Raw genomic sequence first — 19,872 nt, 5'->3', positions numbered from 1 at the left:
CCCATCCTTCCTTCTATTCATCCTTCCATCCATCCATCCTTCCTTCCATACATCCTTCCATCCATCCATCCTTCCTTCCATATATCCTTCCATCCATCCATCCATGCCTCCCTCCATCCATCCATCTGTTTGTCCATCCATTGTTCCATACATTCGATCTATCCATTTATTCACCAGATATTATTGAGGCAGGGGAATACAATAATTAACAAAACACAAAAATCCCTTCTCTCATAGAGCTTACATTCTAGTGAGTAGAAACAGGGTAAGCAAGCAAACAGCAAATATATAAAATATATAACATATTGATAAACAAATGCTATGGAGAAGAAGAAAACACAGAAGGGCAAGAGGAAATATCAGAAGAGATGGGTTAATTTTAAATAGGATGATGAAGAAGGGCCTCTCTGAGAAGACGATAAATCAGAAAGGAAATTAAAAATACAAGTCAGAGAATTATTCTAATATCTGAGGGCAGAGCATCCCAGGCAGTGAGAACAGCAAGGGCAAAACCCTGAGGCACAAGTACCTCTCTTGTGTAATTTTTTAGTAATGGTCAGGGTCCTCTTTGTCCCTACCAACTCTCCCTAACTTATCTGGGGGCTGACATTTTTGAACCAACAAAAGGGCTGGAAGGCAACACTATAAGATTTTAAGGGTGCAAAGCTTTCATGAAATGTCTGGGAAAACGCCGACAACAAATGAGGAAAAACAAATGAATTAGGTAGAATTTAAAATTAAATGTAATCAAATTCTACTGCATTGTACATTCAGAATATGTATCTTCTAAAATCGAAAGGCTTGTTAAATGAGAATAATTTCAAGTAAAAGTGTCTCTTTCATTTGGTTTTCCCAGTGGATGTATAAAATAACTAATTGAGTTAAATCTGTTATTTTTTAAATCCTTAATGCCTCTTTGGAATGTAAAAGTTCACTTCCCATTGTGGAAATTTTGAAAATTATGTAAAATTAAAAGAAAAATAAACTTGTTGCCAAACAACATAGAAAAAAACCCTGTTAATATTCAAATCTTTCTAGATAGATTTTTTTTTTTTTTTTTTTTTTTGAGACGGAGTCTCGCTCTGTCGCCCAGGCTGGAATGCAGTGGCGCGATCACGGCTCACTGCAAGCTCTGCCTCCCGGGCTCACGCCATTCTCCTGCCTCAGCCTCCGGAGTAGCTGGGACTACAGGTGCCCACCACCACGCCCGGCGATTTTTTTTGTGTGTGTTTTTAGTAGAGACGGGGTTTCACCGTGTTAGCCAGGATGGTCTCTATCTCCTGACCTCGTGAGCCGCCCTCCTCGGGCTCCCAAAGTGCTGGGATTACAGGCGTGAGCCACTGCGCCCGGCCTAGATTTTCCCTGTATTTCTAAGTTTTATTGGTTTGATAGTAAAAAAAGCTTATTTTAATTTGCATTTTTATTACTAGTTTGTACAATTTTTCATGTCATTTAATGGTCAATTTTTATGTATCAATTTTCTTTTTGGCATCTTAAATTTTTCTTGTTGATATGAATAAGCTCCTTTGATCATAAGAAAATTGCCTAATATTTTTCTCCAAGTCTGTTTATTTCCTATTTTTTGTTTGTTTGTTTGTTTTTGTTTTGAGATGGAGTTTCACTCTGTCACCCAGGCAGGAGTGCATTGGTGCAATCTTGGCTCACTGCAACCTCCGCCTCCCAGGTTCAAGCCATTCTTGTGCCTCTGCCTCCTGAATGGGATTAGAGGCGTGCGCCACCATGCCTAGATAAGTTTTGTAGTTTTCTTAGAGACCGGGTTTCACCATGTTGGCCGGGATGGTCTCAAACTCCTGACCTCAAATGATCCGCCCTCCTCACCCTTCCAAAGTGCTGGGATTACAGGCGTGAGCCACTGCCACTGGCCTATTTTTACATAATTGTATGTTCAGAGTTTACATTTCTATTGTCATGCATGCTTATTAAAGCAAAAAAAAAAAAAAAACCTTATTTCCAACAAGCTTCACTCTTCAGGGTTCTTTCAAATTTTACTGAAAACTATTTTCTACAGAAGCCTCTCTCATCTGTACATTGTTAAATATAATGTACAGTTAAATCTCACAATAATGCAATAAGTAGGGTCGAAATTTTTTTAAATTTAATATTTCATATAGCAACAGTCTCACTATGTTGCCAGGCTTGTCTGGAATTCCTGGCCTCAAGCGATCCTCCTGCCTTGGCCTCCCAAGGTGCTGTGTTTACAGGTGTGAACCACCAGGCCCGGCTGGGTCCACATTTTTAATCATGTAAAAATGCAGAGTTCTTGCAAGGCTGTTGAAATGACTGGAGCAGCCCTGGACAGTCAGGCATTAGGGGGTCTGGCTGGGAGATCCAAGTCCCTTTAGGTCCCAGTTATAGTTTGCCATCATTTGGCCAGCACTTGCCAGATCTTACTTAAATACAACAGGGTAAGTCTAGCCCTGTGAACTACCTGGGCCCGGCAGGACAGTCACATTGATTCCAGAATCTCCACGGTAGTTCCTACCCATTTTTCCAGCCCTCTCTTAGACAATGAGTGGAGAGAATGCCTCACTCCTTGCCTCCCTTCCCACGACTAGCTCCCTTCCTTTCCCACACTGACCTTACTTACCATCTTTCTCTCTGGTTACTCCCGTTCGTTTCTCTGCATAAGGCAAGTTCCCTACATTATCATAAGAGTTATTTAACACACACCTATAGTGTATACCTTAGATTCTCTCTCCATAATGGCAGGTTTGGTTTAGTTGATGATGATGGTGGCCTTGTTTCTGAACAATTGGGATAAAATAGCGAACAAATGTTAGGATGGATGCATTGTATTTGTTACAGTTGTGACATTGAGGACCCTGAGACCTGCAAGGTTCTCATTACTCGAGATATAAATGCCGAGAATATAATCAGATAACTGGCTGGTGAGGTGGCGCATGCCTGTGATCCCATCACTTTGGAAGGCAGAGGCGGGAGGATCACTTGAGGCCAGGAGTTTGAGACCAGCCTGGGCAACATAGCAACATTGCAAGATCATGTCCCTACAAAAAATAATTAGCAGGACGTCATGGCCTGTGCCTGTAGTGCCAGCTACCCAGGAAGCTGAGGCAGGAGACTCACTTGAGCCCAGGAATTCAAAGTTGCAATGAGCTGTACTCATGCCACAGCACTCCACTCCACCTGGGCAACAGAGCAAGACTCCTTCTCTACAAAGACAAAAAACAGAATAACTAAGAAGTTGCTTTTTAAAACACAGCATTTCTCCACATTAGCTTTTTAAATTTACCTCTGTTTGGTTAAATTCAAATGAAACCAAAAAAAGCTATGTAATAGAAACCCAATCATTTTATCCTATAACCAAAGCTTTTTATCAAGCAAATCATAATCACAGTCACATGAAGAAGAAGACTTGCACAAAATGCTCACTAAGGAGATATCACTGGGCTCTGGGTTGAAATTGCTTCATGTGCATCAATTGTATACATTTTATATACATTTTAAAAGCACCCAGTCTGTGAGATTGTGTATGGATGTGTACATATATACTAAAAATACAAAAATGTGGATGGGAAGTATACCAGTCAAAGGTCCAGCCAGGAGAAAAGAAACTATGCTAAGAGTTTTAAATATTGGATGTTTGACTCAAATAATTGGTTATGATAGGTGATCAGATACACGTGATGGAAGAGTTAGTTGGGCTATCAAAAGGAGAAGATGAGGCAATTAAGCTTAGCAGCAGCAGGAAAAGATCCTCACTCCTAAGGAAGAAGGACAAAGAAAGAGTGCTGCTCTTTCATCCCAGAAGCTTTGTCTGGTAGGAGATAGAATCAAGGTGGAGGCTGCCTGAGAACGCTAGGCCCACAGAGGAATGTGCCTTCTACTGGAGATGCCACTTAAGGTCAAGAGACAGGGAGAGAGGGAGAGAGAAATGCCTGACTCTCCTTCTCCAGCCCTTCAAGCTCCTAACTGTACCTCTCACTGAGCAAACCCAGGGGAAGTCATAACATAGCAAGGAAGCTTGGGAATTAGATGTACCCCCCAGCCCCAACCAGAGGATGAGGGGACTCACCAATTTAGGATAGGCATTTGCCTCTGGAGAGAGAGTCAGGGGAATGGGGATGGGGAGAGGCACAAAGTGGTCCTTGACTATATTGGTAATCCCTAATTTCTTTAAAATTTTTTAAAGGTTTGGAGCCAATATGGCAAAAGGTTAGCATTTGTTTTCTGTTTTGAGACAGAGTCTCTCTCTGTCACCAGGCTGGTGTTCAGTGGTGCAATCTTGGCTCACTGCAACCTCCACCTCCCGGGTTCAAGCGACCCTCCCACCTCAGCCTCCTGAGTAGCTGGGACTACAGGTGCACACCACTACACCCAGCTAGCACTTGTTAACATTATAAGGTGGGTGACCAGATGCTCTTTAGTTTATTTTCTGTACTTCTCTATGTTATTGGAATATTTCATAAGAAGCAATTATTATAGGACAAACAGAAATGTTCTGGGTTAATGGAAATAATAAGCATCTTTATTGTTATTCCACCCTACTTCCCACGGAAGTGCCACACCTCTCTCAATGAACACTAGCATCTTTGTGGCGTTTGCAGGCTCTGCCATTGACTCTTTGACATGATGGTGTATTGAAGGCAAGGTGTGAGAGCAAGACAGGGAATGAGTGGAGACAGGCAAGGAGGAAAGGTGGCAGGAAAAGACTCAGGAGGAAGAGGATGACCATCGATTACTGTGAGTTCTCCCAGAGCCTGCCTGCCTTTGAAACTTGGTTCAGTCACTGACTACCTGAGTGGCCTTGAGCAAGTTCCTCCTCTCTCCCCGCTACCTCCATTTCCTCTTTCAGCAAATGTGAATAATAAGATGTTCTAGATCCTTGAGGATTCGCTAGAACTAGAAATACCATTTGACCCAGCCATCCCATTACTGGGTATATACCCAAAGGATTATAAATCATGCTGCTATAAAGACACATGCACATGTATATTTATTGTGGCACTATTCACAGTAGGAAAGACTTGGGACCAACCCAAATATCCTTCAATGATAGACTGGATTAAGAAAATGTGGCACATATACACCATGGAATACTATGCAGCTATAAAAAAGGATGAGTTCATGTCCTTTGTAGGGACATGGATGAAGCTGGAAACCATCATTCTGAGCAAACTATCACAAGGACAGAAAACCAAACACTGCATGTTCTCACTCTAGGTGGGAACTGAACAATGAGAACATTTGGATACAGGGTGGGGAACACCACACACTGTGGCCTGTCCTTGGGTGGGGGGAGCGGGGAGGGATAGCATTAGGAGATATACCTAATATAAATGACGAGTTCATGGGTGCAGCACACCAACATGGCTCATGTACACATATGTAACAAACTGCACGTTGTGCACATGTACCATAGAACTTAAAGTATAATAAAAAAAAAATTGTTCATAATAAAAAAAAAAGATGTTAAGAGTACCTACCCCAAAGGGGTTGTTTTGAAGATTCAGTGAATTCACTCACAGGAAAACACTTCAAATTGTATTGGCGCATAGTACACTCTCAATACATGTTGGTTACAATCATTATTTTTTATTATTTATCTTTACAGCCTCAGTGTTGGCAGAGTTTCTGGTGCTTAGCAAACATTTGATCTGATCAGATAAGTGGAAAAAATTGTCTTTTGCTTATTCAGGCCATGCTTTTCTGTGATATTCCGATCCTAGTTGAACATACAGAAATAAATGTCTAAAACAGCACCTTGATTCTGGTCTACAACAGGACGAAGTTCACTGTGATCTCCGATAAGCTTGGCTAAAATAGGACTTGAGTGGAGATAGTCACACTTCAGTGAAGAAAGAGAATCCCCTGTGTAATCTCACCAGGAGATTCAACCTCAATATTCTGCATTGAAGGGATGGTCCTCCAAATGAAAGGATCTGCAGAAAAAAAAAAAAAACCCAGAGAAACTGAGTTCCATCAAAGCAACAACTCTGGCTGAGAAGGTATTCTTCTCTGGTGGACTCCATGGTATTTGTGCTCTCTCAGCCTTCTCCCTGCAAGAACACAAGAACGGTGCTCACACTTCGACCTTCCCTCAGATCGATATGAGGGTTTTGCTAGGAAGGAGGGCAGACAGTGAGCAGGGCACCAGAATAAACTCGGAATGACAACTCACGGTAAGCCTGGTGTCAGGCGAGGCAACTGACAAGTCTTGTCCCAATCCACTCTCACAACAGCATGAGGTAGGAAACAACAGCAGAATTGACAGCTTGGGGATTGTTATGAATATTAAATGAGATAATAGCACCAGCAAAGGGCTCAGGACCCTGGCACAGTCTACGCTAAGTTTCAATGGATATTAGCTGTGATTAGTATTATCATCCTACTTTATAGGCAAAGATACCAACTTCAAAAAACTAGGAAGTTTACCCAATGTCACACAGCTAAGAAAACAGTATTAGAGTTGGATTTGAGGCCAGGTGGATTGACTCCTGAGCCCACCAAATGGAAATGATGCTCATAGGAAGGTAAGCGGTTTAGTTTGGGGGAGAGTCCCATTTTATTTCACTCTTTTTTTTACTGTAAGTAGCTGCTACTTTGTTAAGCACGGATAAAAGTAAGCCATTGTAAGATGAGGAAAGGCTGCTATGATACTAAGGGTGGGCAGGATAGATATGGAATATCATGACATGCAAGCAACGCTCGAGATACTGAAACCATTTTTAAAAGCTGAAAAATCATTTTTGAGTATAGAAACATTGGAAGACATTCAAATTGTCATTGAATTGCAGACCTGGCAGTAATAAATGCTAGACAACTCTCTTTGATATATTTAATTAGATATGTTAATCAGAAAGTATTGATTGTAAAGAGATGATTTAGAATTCCCACCTAGTCAACATGAAAACTTTTTTTCAACCACTTATCTAAGATTTTAAGTAAAGTTAGCACCACCTCCTTTAAAAGGCATTTGGAGATTATTTAATCCAGCCTCCCTGGCCTTCTTGCTTGAATGCTCTAAACACAATCGCACCTCAGGGACTTTGCACCACTGCTATCACTGCCAAGAATGCTCTTCCCCAAAATATCCATATGGCATATTCCTCACAGCAAAGCCTCCCTTGATCCATCCCATATAAATGATCGGTCCCACTACCACCCACCACTTCCTATCCACTTTGCCCTACTTTATTTTTCTGTCTAGCATTTGTTGCTGTCTGACATCTACATTTTGAGTTGATTTATTTCTGTTCTCTCTTCTTCCCTCCTTCCCTAAGTCTGCACAGGCAGCAGCTTTGTACAGTATGATAACCTAAGCACCTAGAAAATGCCTGGCACATAGATGACCACTAGATACTTATTGAATGAATGAACAAGTGAATGCTCTGCCTCCTGCCTATTGATAACACACTTTCTCTTACAATTCTACCTCCAGAAGTTCAGACAATGAACAACCATTAGAGATCTGTCCCTCACAATGATTCCCAGGTACCCCAATTTTAACTTTCCAAACTGCCCCAAAACAGTATTTGAAGATACAAGTAGTCCCAGCAGACTCCTAATCCTTCCAACTAACCCTCTACCAGTTTATAAAAAATCCTGGCAATGCTCCTAGTTAATTCCATGTCACTTACGGCTTCACATTACAGGCCCTCCAGTTTCTGTTGAAGCTGAGTATGGTTGCCATCTCCTCATCACTCAGTTTAAAGTCAAAGACCTGGAAAGGTAGGAGTTCCAACACATCATCGGTGAGGCCGTTACTGCTGTGGCTGGAGACTGCCGGCCATTCTAGCAGGGCAGGAGCTCACATTCACAGCACAAACTGGCCACAGGAGTGTTTCCCATTTTGTCCATGGTATACAAATTTTTCTCTAAATTAGGTCCTACACAAAGACCACAGTATTTGTAGTGCTCAGTGTTCCGGAGGGAGGGAGACCAGGCTCACAGGCACTAAACCCCAGGTGCGCACAGGCCCTGTGCTCCATGATGGGCCCTTCCAGAGGCCAGTTCTCCAAGGACAGCTCGTAACTCCTCTGCTGCTGGGAGGTGAGCAGGGAGGCCAGGACAGTCTGCTCTTGTGTGTGGCCCAGGGCCTAGCTGCTCAGGGGCAACTGAGGGTCTTCTCAGTGGTGTGAGGCACAGCTGTGCTCAGACCTGATAGGGCTTCACCAGGCACTGACCCCAGGATGTCCTTAGCCCATGGGTCATTCATGAGCCTAGCTCCCTGGGCTGGAAAATGATAGGGTGGTGGAAAGGGAGGGAGCCAAAGACAGCGCAGGGATGAGGTGAGAAGCCTAGTGAGAAGGTCTGCCTGTCCCCCACTCCACTGAGGAATACCAGGGCCAACCAGCCAGGATCTTACCTGAATGTTCTCAACAATCCGAGTTGGTGTCACAGACTTGGGGATCACAATCACATTCCTCTGGATATGGAAACGGATCAGAACCTGTGCAGAAAGGGGACATCATGTTTCCACTCAGCTCCAAAACCCCCTCCTTTTATGGAAAGGAAGAATAAAACATCTCCGCAGGTCACTGTGGCTTCTGGTAAAATCACTAATCCTGACTGAGCTCTTCACAGCTATTAGACTTGTGCCAGCCACCGACCTCATTCTCTCCCTTCATCACAACCCTGTGATCTTCATTTTTTAGGAAGAAAGAAAGTAGCTTTGGGGTCATAAGTCTGATCAGAGGTAGAGTTGGCATCTGCATCCATATCCTTAGACTCCAAAGCCATGCTTTGCCACTGGGTTGTAGGACTTAACAGGAAGCTGTGAGACAGAAGCTATCTTTGCTTCAGTGACAGCTCTTGTGTTTCCTAGAGGTTCCAACAGACTTCAAAGGAAACACTTTAGAGGGCTTCAGCTCCTGTGTTCTTCCCCTTTAAGGAGTCAGTTGAGGACAACACGAGAAATGAAACATGAGACTGGAAGCATGAGTTGTTGGATAACAAGAAAAATAAAAATATGGCACCTGGGCTGCGGTTTTTCTGTGCTTTGCAGCAATCTCCTTAATCTTGGGATCCTCCAGCAGGGAAGGGTCTTCTGGTTTGGCCCTAGGGGCAGAAAGATGCTGATGTGAATAATCACCATGGCTACCATGTACAGAAGGACACCACTCCAATGAGGGTCTCAAGACTGATCATCAGAGCCTCTCCATCTGGGAGACAGGCAGGAGGACCTGGAAACTTGGGTCCTTCCCCCGGGCTCTGAAGCCTCAGCATTTTGCAAGCCTGGTTCACCCTTGGGTGGCTGAACTGGAAATATCCCCAGAGGGTCAAGCATGTCGCCCTTGTTGTTGTTGTTGTTGTTGTTTTGATTCCCATTTTTTTCCCACTGTCATCCCATTTGGGTGTACCAAACACATTACCTTACACACATTTTTCTTTCCAGTGACTTATGGACTCATACCAACATTTACCAATTATAAAATAATGTTTTTAAGATTATCAAGAGAAAGATCCACCAGTTGGAAGCCTCACCAAGGTCTATCCGGAGAGCCCAGGGGGCTGTAGGCCGTAACGGTGATGCCCTTGGAGTGGCAGTACTGGATCAGTTTCTCCTGCGTGAGGTATGGGTGACACTCAACCTGCAACAGCAAACAATCCTCATCACGGGGAAAGCTGGCTCTGTTGTGAGTTGTTCACAGGGAGTTCTACACACAAAAAAAGTCCACCAAGCAAAGGCCAAACACCTGCCCACTGAGATACTTGCTAAATCACCCATGAGATCAGCCTCACACCTCCCCAAAGTGTCCTGATCACTGACCCCTGAGATGAGACTCAGGGCATAGCATTGAACATTCCTCCCAATGTTTAAGAAGTAATAGGGCAAGACCCTTACCCTTATACTGAATAGAATTTACCTGGTTAGTCACTGGTTTATATTTCAGTCCAGGTTTGTTCAAGAGCTTCTCGATCTGGAAGTGGTTGAAATTGGAGACCCCAAGGGCTTTCACCAGCCCCTCGTCCACCAGCTCCTCCATGGCCTATCATAGAAAGGAATACCTTATGGGCAGTTCCAGAGGGACTATAGGGACCCTGGCTTGCCTTAGTCCTCCCTGGGGCAGAAATTGCTAAAGGATCCACCGCAACAGGATTAGCCGAAGCATTCACAGGAAATTTCAGTCCAGGGCCTGGGTGCCCATCAGTGATTGGTTCCAGCCCTACTGCCCCTCCCCAGCCCAAGAAAAACTAGGAGTAACAGGTAAAGATATTATGTTCTTGCCACTCTCACCTTACACGTAAAGAAACACATAAAAAATTAAACTTCTGTATACAGGGGAAATATGAAAGTTTTGTAATGCAAAAAATAAAAATAAAAAATCAACATTTGCAAGCTTATGAGATGATTTAATTTTTAATGGATCCAAATGATAGCAGGGAGCTACTGTTATGTGTGTGCATTATGCACCCAAACTTGGGCAAGCTGTGTTAGTCAGGAAGAGGCTGCAGCATACGGAGAAGCCTCACTTGTGTGTCCTGAGTCCCTCTCTCCCACACCAAGCATGCTTTGGTTTGCAGGAAAGTCATGCATATAGATTATGCCCTGGCAGGGGCACTCGGCCAAGGAGTTGTGTAGGGCTGATACCTGACCCACTGTTTGCATATCCAGCCATGCTTCCTGGTACAGAAACTACATGGACCCCCAAGGAAGGGAAGTTTTGTATAATTTTTATTTGTATAAGTTTTAGCCTATATTGGGCATTTTCCAAACTTGCCCAAAGATACCATACATGTTAGCAGCAGCCTCCAATGCAACATGTATTTAGTAGCCATCTGTTACATATTCCAGATCCTGCCCAGAAGTTCTCAGGATGTAAAAGTATACAATGTGCTCCCTTTTTCTGGAATTCTTATAGTCCAATTAAAGTGCTAGAGTTCCCTTTTATGGAGCCATCAACCGTGACACTGAGGCTGCCTCAGATAATATCACAGTGGCATAGACAGAGTCAGAAAGGGCAGAGAAGGAAGAGATTCACACAGCCTGCAGTTGTCAGGGGAGTCCTTCAGGTAGAGTTTAAAGTGGGCCTCAAAAAAAAAAAAAAAAAGAGAAAGAAAAGAGGGGAAAAATATGAGCATATGACACAGGAAGGCAGGAGCAAAGCTCAGAGGCAGGGATAAGCACGACATGTTCAGGGAACACTTTATCCAGCGCTTCTCAACTTTGGCTGCAATTTGGAATCACCAGGGAGCTTTAAAAAATACTGGCTGGATGCCGTGGCTCATGACTGTAATCTCAGCACTTTGGGAGGTGACAGGAGGATTGGAACAGGGGTTTTGGGCCTAGGTTTGAGTAACCTAGGGTAAGTTTTTTAACTCTTGCAGGCCTTAGCTTTCTCTTCTTAAAAAAAAGTCTCATAATACCTACTAATAATATATATGTTTCTGATATATATTATCAGAGGCTGAGACAGGAGGATTGCTTGAGGCCAGGTGTTGGAGACCATCCTGGGCAACATAGCAAGACCCTGTCTCTACAAAAAGAAATTTTTTTAATTAGCTGGATGTGGTGGCATGTGCCTCTGATCCCAGCTATTTGGGAGGATTGCTTGAGCCTAGGAGTCCGAGGCTGCACTAAACTAGGATCATGCCATTGTACTCCAGACTGGGCAACAGAGAGAGACTCTCTCTAAATTAAAAAAAAAATTACCGGTGCCTGGGTTTCACCTCCCAGAGTTTCTTACAGATTTTGTCTGAGTTGTATTCTAGACATTGGGATTTTTAAACTCCTCAGGTGATTCTAATGCATAGCCACGTTGAGAACCCCTAGCATAAATGAAGTTATCCAAATTGGGCAGTAGAGTTTAGAGGCTATGAAATCATTAGGTTTCCCAAAATTTCAGATGGGGCAATTAGATAATTTAAAAGTTTTTGTGCATCATAGGTCAGGTTAGTTTTCCTGTATTAGAACTTGACTTCTTTACACTTTTTTCCTCCTCTCTGCTTCAAGGTGGTCAATGAGGTTTCTACTGAACTGGTTGTGGGTCTACATAAACATCCAACGCTTACATATTCAAGCCTGCTCATTTCAAATCAGAGCCTCTGACCTTGATCACTGATATCTTTTCATGCCTTTCAAATGTTTTCTTTAGCAGTCATCCTTGTATTCATTCAGAAAACATAGCACTGCAAGAAGCAGGCTACATTGACATACTTGCCATACTTCATATCATCATAGGAGTTAAGGCAAAAAAACCTTATCATATGTAATGCAAATAGCCAGGTGTGGTGGCTCACACCTGTAATCTGAGCACTTTGGGAGGCCAAGACAAGTGGATCCCTTGAGGTCAGGACTTCGAGACCAGCCTGGCCAACATGGTGAAACCCCATCTCTACTAAAAATACAAAAATTAGCCAGGCGTGGTGGCACGAACCTCTAGTCCCAGCTACTCAGGAGGCTGAGGCAGGAGAATGGCTTTTACTTGGCAGAGGGACGTTGCAGTGAGCCAAGATCGTGCCACTGCACTCCAGCCTGGGTGATGGAGTGAGACTGTCTAAAACAACAAAAACAACAACAAAAAGCTGTGCTTGTGGATTAATGCTTTTGAACAAACAATACACAGAAAAAGCTAAAATTAATTGAATCATGTCAATTGTAAGCACTTCAGAAAGTTGAAACATGATATATTTTTGCTTGTAAAACACAATACAAACTTGCAACTACATGCACCCCTACACAGACAGCTACCAAAATAACACGATTAACTCTTGGAGTCATAAGCCACTGTTCATTTATAACTTATTCCTCCACTTCATTCTCTACTAGCATTTGCAAAAGGGTATAAATAATAAAAAATGACCAGAGAAAATGTTCATCCCTTCATTTATTTTGAATGTGAATGACGTGAAACAGGTCATGGTTAGATCTGAGAAGCAGGGCACTCAGGCTCCCTGATTTCTGGATATGTCTTCACTGCCTGCCAAGCACCATGCTGATGGCTTTGGTGGTTGGACTTGTGATTCAGATGAGTCTGGGTCCAATCCCAGCTCTGCCACACACATTGTGACATGACCTGGGCAAGTCATCAAACAATCTAGGTTTCAAATGTCATTATTTATAAATGGGGATGTTAACCCTGTCTCCTAGGGTTAGATGATTAAATGGGCTTTATGACTAATGTTCCTGGCATGTAAACCATCTTAACCTTTATCACACACTGAAAGATAAATATTAGTAGTATGTATTATAAGACTTCTTTTTTAAGAAGAGAAAACTGAGCCCTACATGAGTTACAAAACTGACCCTAGGTTACTCAGCTGCTATGAGCAAACCCAGGCCCAAACACCCTGTTCCAAATGGCTCACCCTGGTTTGAGAACAGCATGTGTATTCCCCAAAGTGGGGTACATTGTATTTCCAGTCTTATTTGAAGACTCAGTATTAGCCTTGGAATATAAATAGTATCAGATGCACCCAAAAGCCAAAGGTAATGAGGAGGATATTAGAAGAGCTAGAAAATCACACTGATGAAATTAGAAAGCATCAGGCACATGGCCTCATTCATATCAATGGGAATCTCATGGATAACTGAAGATTTCTCTCCCAGCACACTTAGAGGAAGCTGGGAACCTACCTCCCAGGCGTCCAAGAACGTTGCTTTTCCACCGATCATATTACCTTTATCATCTTTGGGGAAAAAGTCATCTCCAGACTGTAAACACAGAATGAAAAGTTTACTGGAATCTGCATCAGGACACTTGGTTCTGTTCAACAAGGTTTCAGGATCCTGACTCTTGCTAAATACCACATCTGCATACTACTTTTTCAAGTTCTGGAGTACATACTACAAGAATGTGAATTTAAATAAAATCTCTGTATCTACTGTAGCATACTAATATTTTAGAAATGACTGGATTGACTTTAAGATTTGCTGCTAGTACATTTCAGAAGTCCATTATCACCATGGACATTAACCTCATACACCTAGATCCCATATACACCCAAGGGCAAACTTTCATTTCAATATCACTGGATAAGGATTAGATATCCAAGCTGTGGTTTTCTGGAGAAGATATTGGCCAACTTCTATCCTTGCAGCCTCTAGAAGAGGCGTGGAATTAGGGGTGGCAGGCCATCATCACTCCAGTTGGTCAGGAGGGGAGAGAGCTGGAAATTTGTCTCTCCCACCCCTCAGGAGCAGGTAAGAGCAGAGCCCCAGGCAATGGGTGCCGGGATCACTACTGGCTTCCTTCCAGCATCACCATACTTGGGCTTTTCTCCAAGATACCACTCCCGGGTGTACTTTGCTTAATAAGATAATTATGCCCTGGAATATAGTTATGCAAGAGTAACCCAAGAGATTTCCTGGGAGGGCAACCCTGGGGTGTGGAATCAAGACAAAGGTGATATGGCAGTTGCAACTTGTCTGGGCTGCCAGAAATCATGTCTTCTCTCAGATGTAACTGCAAGAAAACCCAGGCATGTGGCCACCTCAGCAGCACACATGGCCTCAACCTCCCTTCCTTGTGTTTCTACTCCAAGGTCTCTTCCTGACCACCTGCCATTCCCAATTATGAAGTGCAAGTCCTCATGCTCCAGTCCACACCACCCTGCAGCCCTGGTGCAGCTACTATTTTCTGGCACCTGCTCAGAAACTAGAGGCTGAGAAAGAGAGGGTCTTAAACCTTGAATCCCTGTGGCCAGTGAATAAGATAGACGTCCAGATAGCTCAGCTTCAGGTCCTTGAGGGTCTTCTCAAAGGCTTTCCTCACAAGGGGTCTCTCAAAGAAAGTGGGCCACAACTGCAAAGAGTGTAGCAATGAGCTATTAATACTGGGAAAAGGAAGGGCCACATTATACTCATTGTCCCTGCTTTTTGATTTGCATCCTGATCTAACCCACCATAAGCCATTTGTAACAAAGCTGATTAAGATCCACGACACAGTGTGGAACATCACCAGGGCTCAGCACCTCAATGACATTCTTAAGTGTTAAAAGCAATTGACTTTTTCAACTCTCCTGGTACTCTATATGTGTCTCAGATCATTGAAGTAAATGTTGCCACAGATTTGAAATTTGTTTACCTGTCTCAGTCTCTTCCTCAGCTGTGGGCTCTCTTAGAGTAGGAATTGTGTGTAGCTTTTAAATGTCAAGCATTCTTAGGCCTTTGGGAGCAGATGGTCCTTTATCTGACTTGTCTGATAGGTCCCTTATCAAGCCTATCAGGACCCAAGTGATAATTTTACAAAGGCTTTATCCAGACTTGGATGCTACACAGTGAGGTCTATTTGTCCTACCAGATGTATGCATTTTCCAAGTACCTAGAACTAGTGTTATTTTTTTTCAGCAAGTTGTGTATAATATAGATCCAATGATTCTCAGCCCTCTCACACCCAACATCCTCTTCTTTTTTATAACATTGTATACCTCACCTTTTACTAGAATGAATAAAGAAATTCATATGTGACAATAGAAAAATGCCCCTACCATTTTCCAAAATGCCCCCTGGCTGAGAGTCTCAGGGGCACAGTCACTGCGATCACAGTGCTGAAAGGGAGGCTGCAGATCAAGACCCGCCTGCACCCTTGGCCTCTGACTGCCTCTGGACAGATGGTAGATCCCTCTGATGGGGAACAGGGAGGCCCAGGGCAGTGCAGGGCTCCATGGAACCAAGCCCACTATGGGAAAACCAACCTACAGGCAGGTGGGGCAGCCATGACATGTTCAAATATCAATAACGGCTTGGAGTATGGATAGTATTGTATTCACGGATTGTATTCACGGATTGTATTCACGGATTGTATTCAAGGCAGAGATGAAAAGGGGTACATGTAGAAAAAGCTGACAGAGTTCTTGTTGCCAACCCGACCCAGATACTTCTGCCTGCCTTGAAGTGAAGGCCTCCCACCAAATGCGCCATTGCACCTTGCTGACGATGAACAGGTCCTCCCGCTTCACAGCCTTTTCTTGGATCTTCTCTTGGATGGCTTCCCCCACCTCATGTTCATTCTGATAGACATAGGCACAGTCAATGTGGCGATATCCTGCATCAATGGCCACCTTCACTGCTTCTTTCACTTTGCCGAGAGGAGACTGAAAGGCAAAAGAAAAGCCTATCACATAGGTATATATTTTTTTAAGAGACAGGGCCTTCCGTGTTCCCCAGGCTGGCCTCCCACTCCCAGGTTCAAGCAACCCTCCCACCTCCTGAGTAGCTGGAATTACATCACACTCAGCAACCATCATATTCTCTTATCCCCAGGCCACCTTCAACAGGCTGCCCCACACGGCCCAGTTTCTCCAAACCAAGGCCTCACTGGGGTCTCCTTTGCCGGGGGATATCTCAGAGGATATACACTTTACAAAACTTTTCAAAAGAAAAGAAGGAAAGTGAATTAATTTTATGATTATGTCCTTATGTCCTATCCTAGCTCAAAGTCAGTTCCCTTTTCATCCAGGTTAGTCCTGAAATGTCTTCAGGTGTGTGGGGGTGCAGACGGCTCCACTACAACTTTCTGAAGACCCAGATGAAAGCTTGACTCTAAATAACCCAGAGGGATTTTCAGACAATTTCCCCAGATGGTGATAAGGATCTGGATAATGGTCATTACAGCATCAATCCAGATTCCAACACTTACTGGGTGTGTGGGTCTAAGCAGGTGATTCAATCTCTCTAAACCTTGTCTGCAAAATGGAAAAAAAAATATCACCAGCCTCATGAGGCCTTTGTGGTGATGAGATGCTGCAATGAATATTAAGCTTTTTGCACATTACCTGACACACAGTAAGGTTCAGTAGAGGCCATCATTATACAATGATAGTTTCAGAAAAAAAGGAGAAATAGAAAACCTTATAGGAATAGAGTTTGTTTTCCATTCCTGTAAAAAGAAAGAGAGAGGGAGGGGAACGAGAGAGAGGGAGAGAAAGAAGGGAAGGAAAGAAAAGAAAAGAAAAGAAAGAAAAAAAAGAAAAGAAAGGAATTAGAATTATCACATTTTGTTCTAAACTAGCCAAGCCAATGATGGAGGCAAAAAGCACTTAAAACTTGATCTCTCACAAAATAGTCTTTTAAGCCTCTTCTATGGTGAGATAACAAACATTGAACAGTACACAAAACAGAGATGCACATCTGCCCTACCACCTGGACAAGAAACGAGCTGCTGCCAGGCACCCAGAAGCAGCCCTGTGCCCCCACCTGCTACGCTACACCCTTCTTCACCTCCACTGCTAAGGTCATAATCCTTTAGTCTATCATCCCCACGTGTTGAAGACAGCTCCCTTCATAATTCTTACATTCAATTCCAAAACTCTGAAACTGTCTGGTAAACTTACCCAGGATGAGCAGACTCCCTGGAGATCTGGAAGTGATTATTTATTCTGTTTATATAGGATTGAAGGTCTGATTTTGGGCAAATCTTGCTATTCAAGCAAGAGACGCTGGGCATGAATCAAGCTGGAAGTGATCTGTTCCTCCAGATACACCAAGAATGTATCCTGAGAATGAACCAGTGCTGCAGCAGAGGGTCCTAACCTCTAGCTCGGGACGGAAGAGGAGAAAAATCAGGGTGCACAGAAGGAAAGAGAGCCAGAGGCAGAAGTCTCAGCAGGGACATTGGCCATGAGGGACAGGAGAGAAGAAGAACTCCAAAGACTGCTTCTCATCACTAGTTAGGGTAGTGCTATCATGGATGGAAATGGCAAAGAAGGCAGAGGGAGGTGGTGATGGAACAACTTGAAACTTAGCCTAAGAGAGGCTCGAGAACCTGCCTCACTGAGTCCTGGATGTGCCTTACCACATTTTGCCAGCTGTCGTTAACACAGCCGGGTGGCGCTCACGACTCCCAGCCCAGGCTCTCTGCAGTCCCAGCATGTTGCAGATTTCAATGTGTACAGGAACCACGTAGGGATCTTGTTAAAGTGCAGATGCCCATTAGGTAGCCTGGGGTGGAGCCTGAGACTCTGCATATTGTTTCTCTCTGTCTCTCTTTCTTTCTCTCTCTCTCTTTCTCTCTTTCTTGCTTTCTTGGATCTCACTCTGTTGCCCAGACTGGAGTGCAGTGGCACAATCACTGCTCACTGCAGCCTTGACCTCTCAGGCTCAACACTCAATCTCCACCTCAGCCTCCCAAGTGGCTGGGACTACAGGTGCGTGCCACCATGCCCAGAAAATTTATTTATTTTTTGTAGAAATGGATTCTTGCCATGTTGCCCAGGCTGGTCTCCAACTCCTGGGCTCAAGCAATCCTCCCGTCTGGATTTCCCAAAGTGCTGGGATTACAGGGATGAGCCACCACACCCGGCCAGTTTGCATTTCTAACGAGTTCCCAGGTCATAGGGATGCTGCTAGCTCAAGTCCCACACCGTGATCTGCAAAGGGGTGCCAAGGACTTCAGGCTCTGCATCCTCTCCTCAACCACCCAGCCCACAACAAACCCACAGCCAAGACTCGGGGGAAACGTTGAGCCCAATTAAGTGTCCTAGAACCAGAGAGAGAAACCGCCCTGGAAAACAGTTTTAAGTCCAACAGCTGCTTGAAATTTGCTACTTGCTAGAGACGCTCTCATCACTGCTGGGAAAGCCAGCCTTGGAGCTTTGCAGCCTGAATCAGCTCTGAGAAAAGAAAGCGATAGTTTACTGAGAATGATGATTTCCAGTTTCATCCATGTCCCTCCAAAGACATGAACTCATCATTTTTTATGGCTGCATAGTATTCCATGGTGTATATGTGCCACATTTTCTTAATCCAGTCTATCATTGTTGGACATTTGGGTTGGTTCTAAGTATTTGCTATTGTGAATAATGCCGCAATAAACATACGTGTGCAGGTGTCTTTATAGCAGCATGAACTATCGCAAGAACAAAAAACCAAACACCGCATATTCTCACTCATAGGTGGGAATTGAACAATGAGATCATATGGACACAGGAAGGGGAACATCACACTCTGGGGACTGTTGTGGGGTGGGAGGAGGGGGGAGGGATAGCAGTGGGAGATATACCTAATGCTAGATGACGAGTTAGTGGGTGCAGCACACCAGCATGGCACATGTATACGTATGTAACTAACCTGCACAATGTGCACATGTACCCTAAAACCTAAAGTATAATAATAAAAAAAAATTAATTAAAAAAAAAAGCTTTAAAAAAAAAAAAAGAAAGCAACCTGAGTCCTGGCTCCAGGGCTGAATGTCACCTCTCCAAACCCCTGCCCGACCTCCACGCTTTCCTGGCTGAATGCAGAAAGAGAAAACACCCAAACGCCCCTCCAGAGAGGGTGTGCAAAGATTTGCATATTTACCTTCCAAGTGCCTAGGCCCACAATGGGCATCTTGGCTTTGGTACTGAGCTCCACAAACGTGGCCATGGTTGGTGCAGAAATGATTCTGAGTGAGCAGGTAGAAGTCTCACGTCCTGCTTTCTGTTGCTGTTTTTGAGACAGTCTTGCACTGTCGCCAAGACTAGAGTGCAGTGGTGCAATCTCAGCTCACTACAATCTCTGTCTCCTGGGTTCAAGCAATTCTCCTGCCTCAGCCTCCCGAGTAGCTGGGATTACAGGCGCCCACCGTGACTCCCAGCTAATTTTTATATTGTTAGTAGAGACAGGCTGATCTCAAACTCCTGAGCTCAGGTGATCCGCCCACCTCGGCCTTCCAAAGTGCTGGGATTACAGGCGTGAGCTACTGTGCTCGGCCACAGGCTGCTTAAGAAGGCTGCTGCTATCTACAGTGGGAGGAGTTGGAGCCTGGCCACAGTAGCTTCCCTGCCATAACCAAACAGGAAATCCATTCCAAGCTTTTGTGAGATTGAGGATTCTGTGAATGAATTATTAAACATGGCAACCTTGTGCAAAGTTCTCTCTTAGGTGACAGTATCATTGGAGTTTCTGCTTGTTCAGGATGAGTCAACAAATTCAACACAGCCAAAAGTTGGAAAGTAGGGAGGGAGAGA

The 19,872-nt window shown here is 43.9% G+C and overlaps 1 protein-coding gene across 2 annotated transcripts; it reads right to left on the bottom strand.

Moving 5' to 3' along the window:
- Positions 1-5,558: 5,558 nt before the first annotated feature.
- On the bottom strand, positions 5,559-19,648 carry LOC115935241 (aldo-keto reductase family 1 member B10-like). Of its 2 annotated transcripts, XM_031012637.3 has the most exons (10): positions 19,223-19,648; positions 15,850-16,017; positions 14,610-14,726; positions 13,559-13,636; positions 9,849-9,971; positions 9,466-9,572; positions 8,958-9,039; positions 8,348-8,431; positions 7,620-7,702; positions 5,559-5,921 (listed from the first exon to the last, which is right to left on the bottom strand). In XM_031012637.3, the coding sequence occupies exons 1-10, from the start codon at positions 19,286-19,288 to the stop codon at positions 5,879-5,881; spliced, it is 951 nt and encodes a 316-aa protein (XP_030868497.1). In that variant the 5' UTR covers positions 19,289-19,648; the 3' UTR covers positions 5,559-5,878. The 2 variants fall into 2 exon arrangements, with proteins under 2 accessions (XP_030868497.1, XP_063564844.1); XM_063708774.1 differs by having other exon boundaries at positions 5,559-8,431; positions 19,223-19,624.
- Positions 19,649-19,872: the final 224 nt, after the last annotated feature.

The sequence above is a fragment of the Gorilla gorilla genome, chromosome 6 (genome assembly GCF_029281585.2).
Source record: "Gorilla gorilla gorilla isolate KB3781 chromosome 6, NHGRI_mGorGor1-v2.1_pri, whole genome shotgun sequence".
NCBI lineage: Eukaryota > Metazoa > Chordata > Mammalia > Primates > Hominidae > Gorilla > Gorilla gorilla.
Note: the sequence above shows the minus strand (reverse complement) of the source record. Positions and strands in the feature narration are given on the sequence as shown.

Coding starts and splice junctions, on each gene's coding strand:
- LOC115935241 (XM_063708774.1), bottom strand. CDS start 19,288: ATGGCCACGTTTGTGGAGCTCAGTACCAAAGCCAAGATGCCCATTGTG. Junction 16,018..19,222: donor TGGGCCTAGGCACTTGGAAG/GTAAATATGCAA, acceptor TTTGCCTTTCAG/TCTCCTCTCGGCAAAGTGAA. Junction 14,727..15,849: donor ACCTGTTCATCGTCAGCAAG/GTGCAATGGCGC, acceptor CACTCTTTGCAG/TTGTGGCCCACTTTCTTTGA.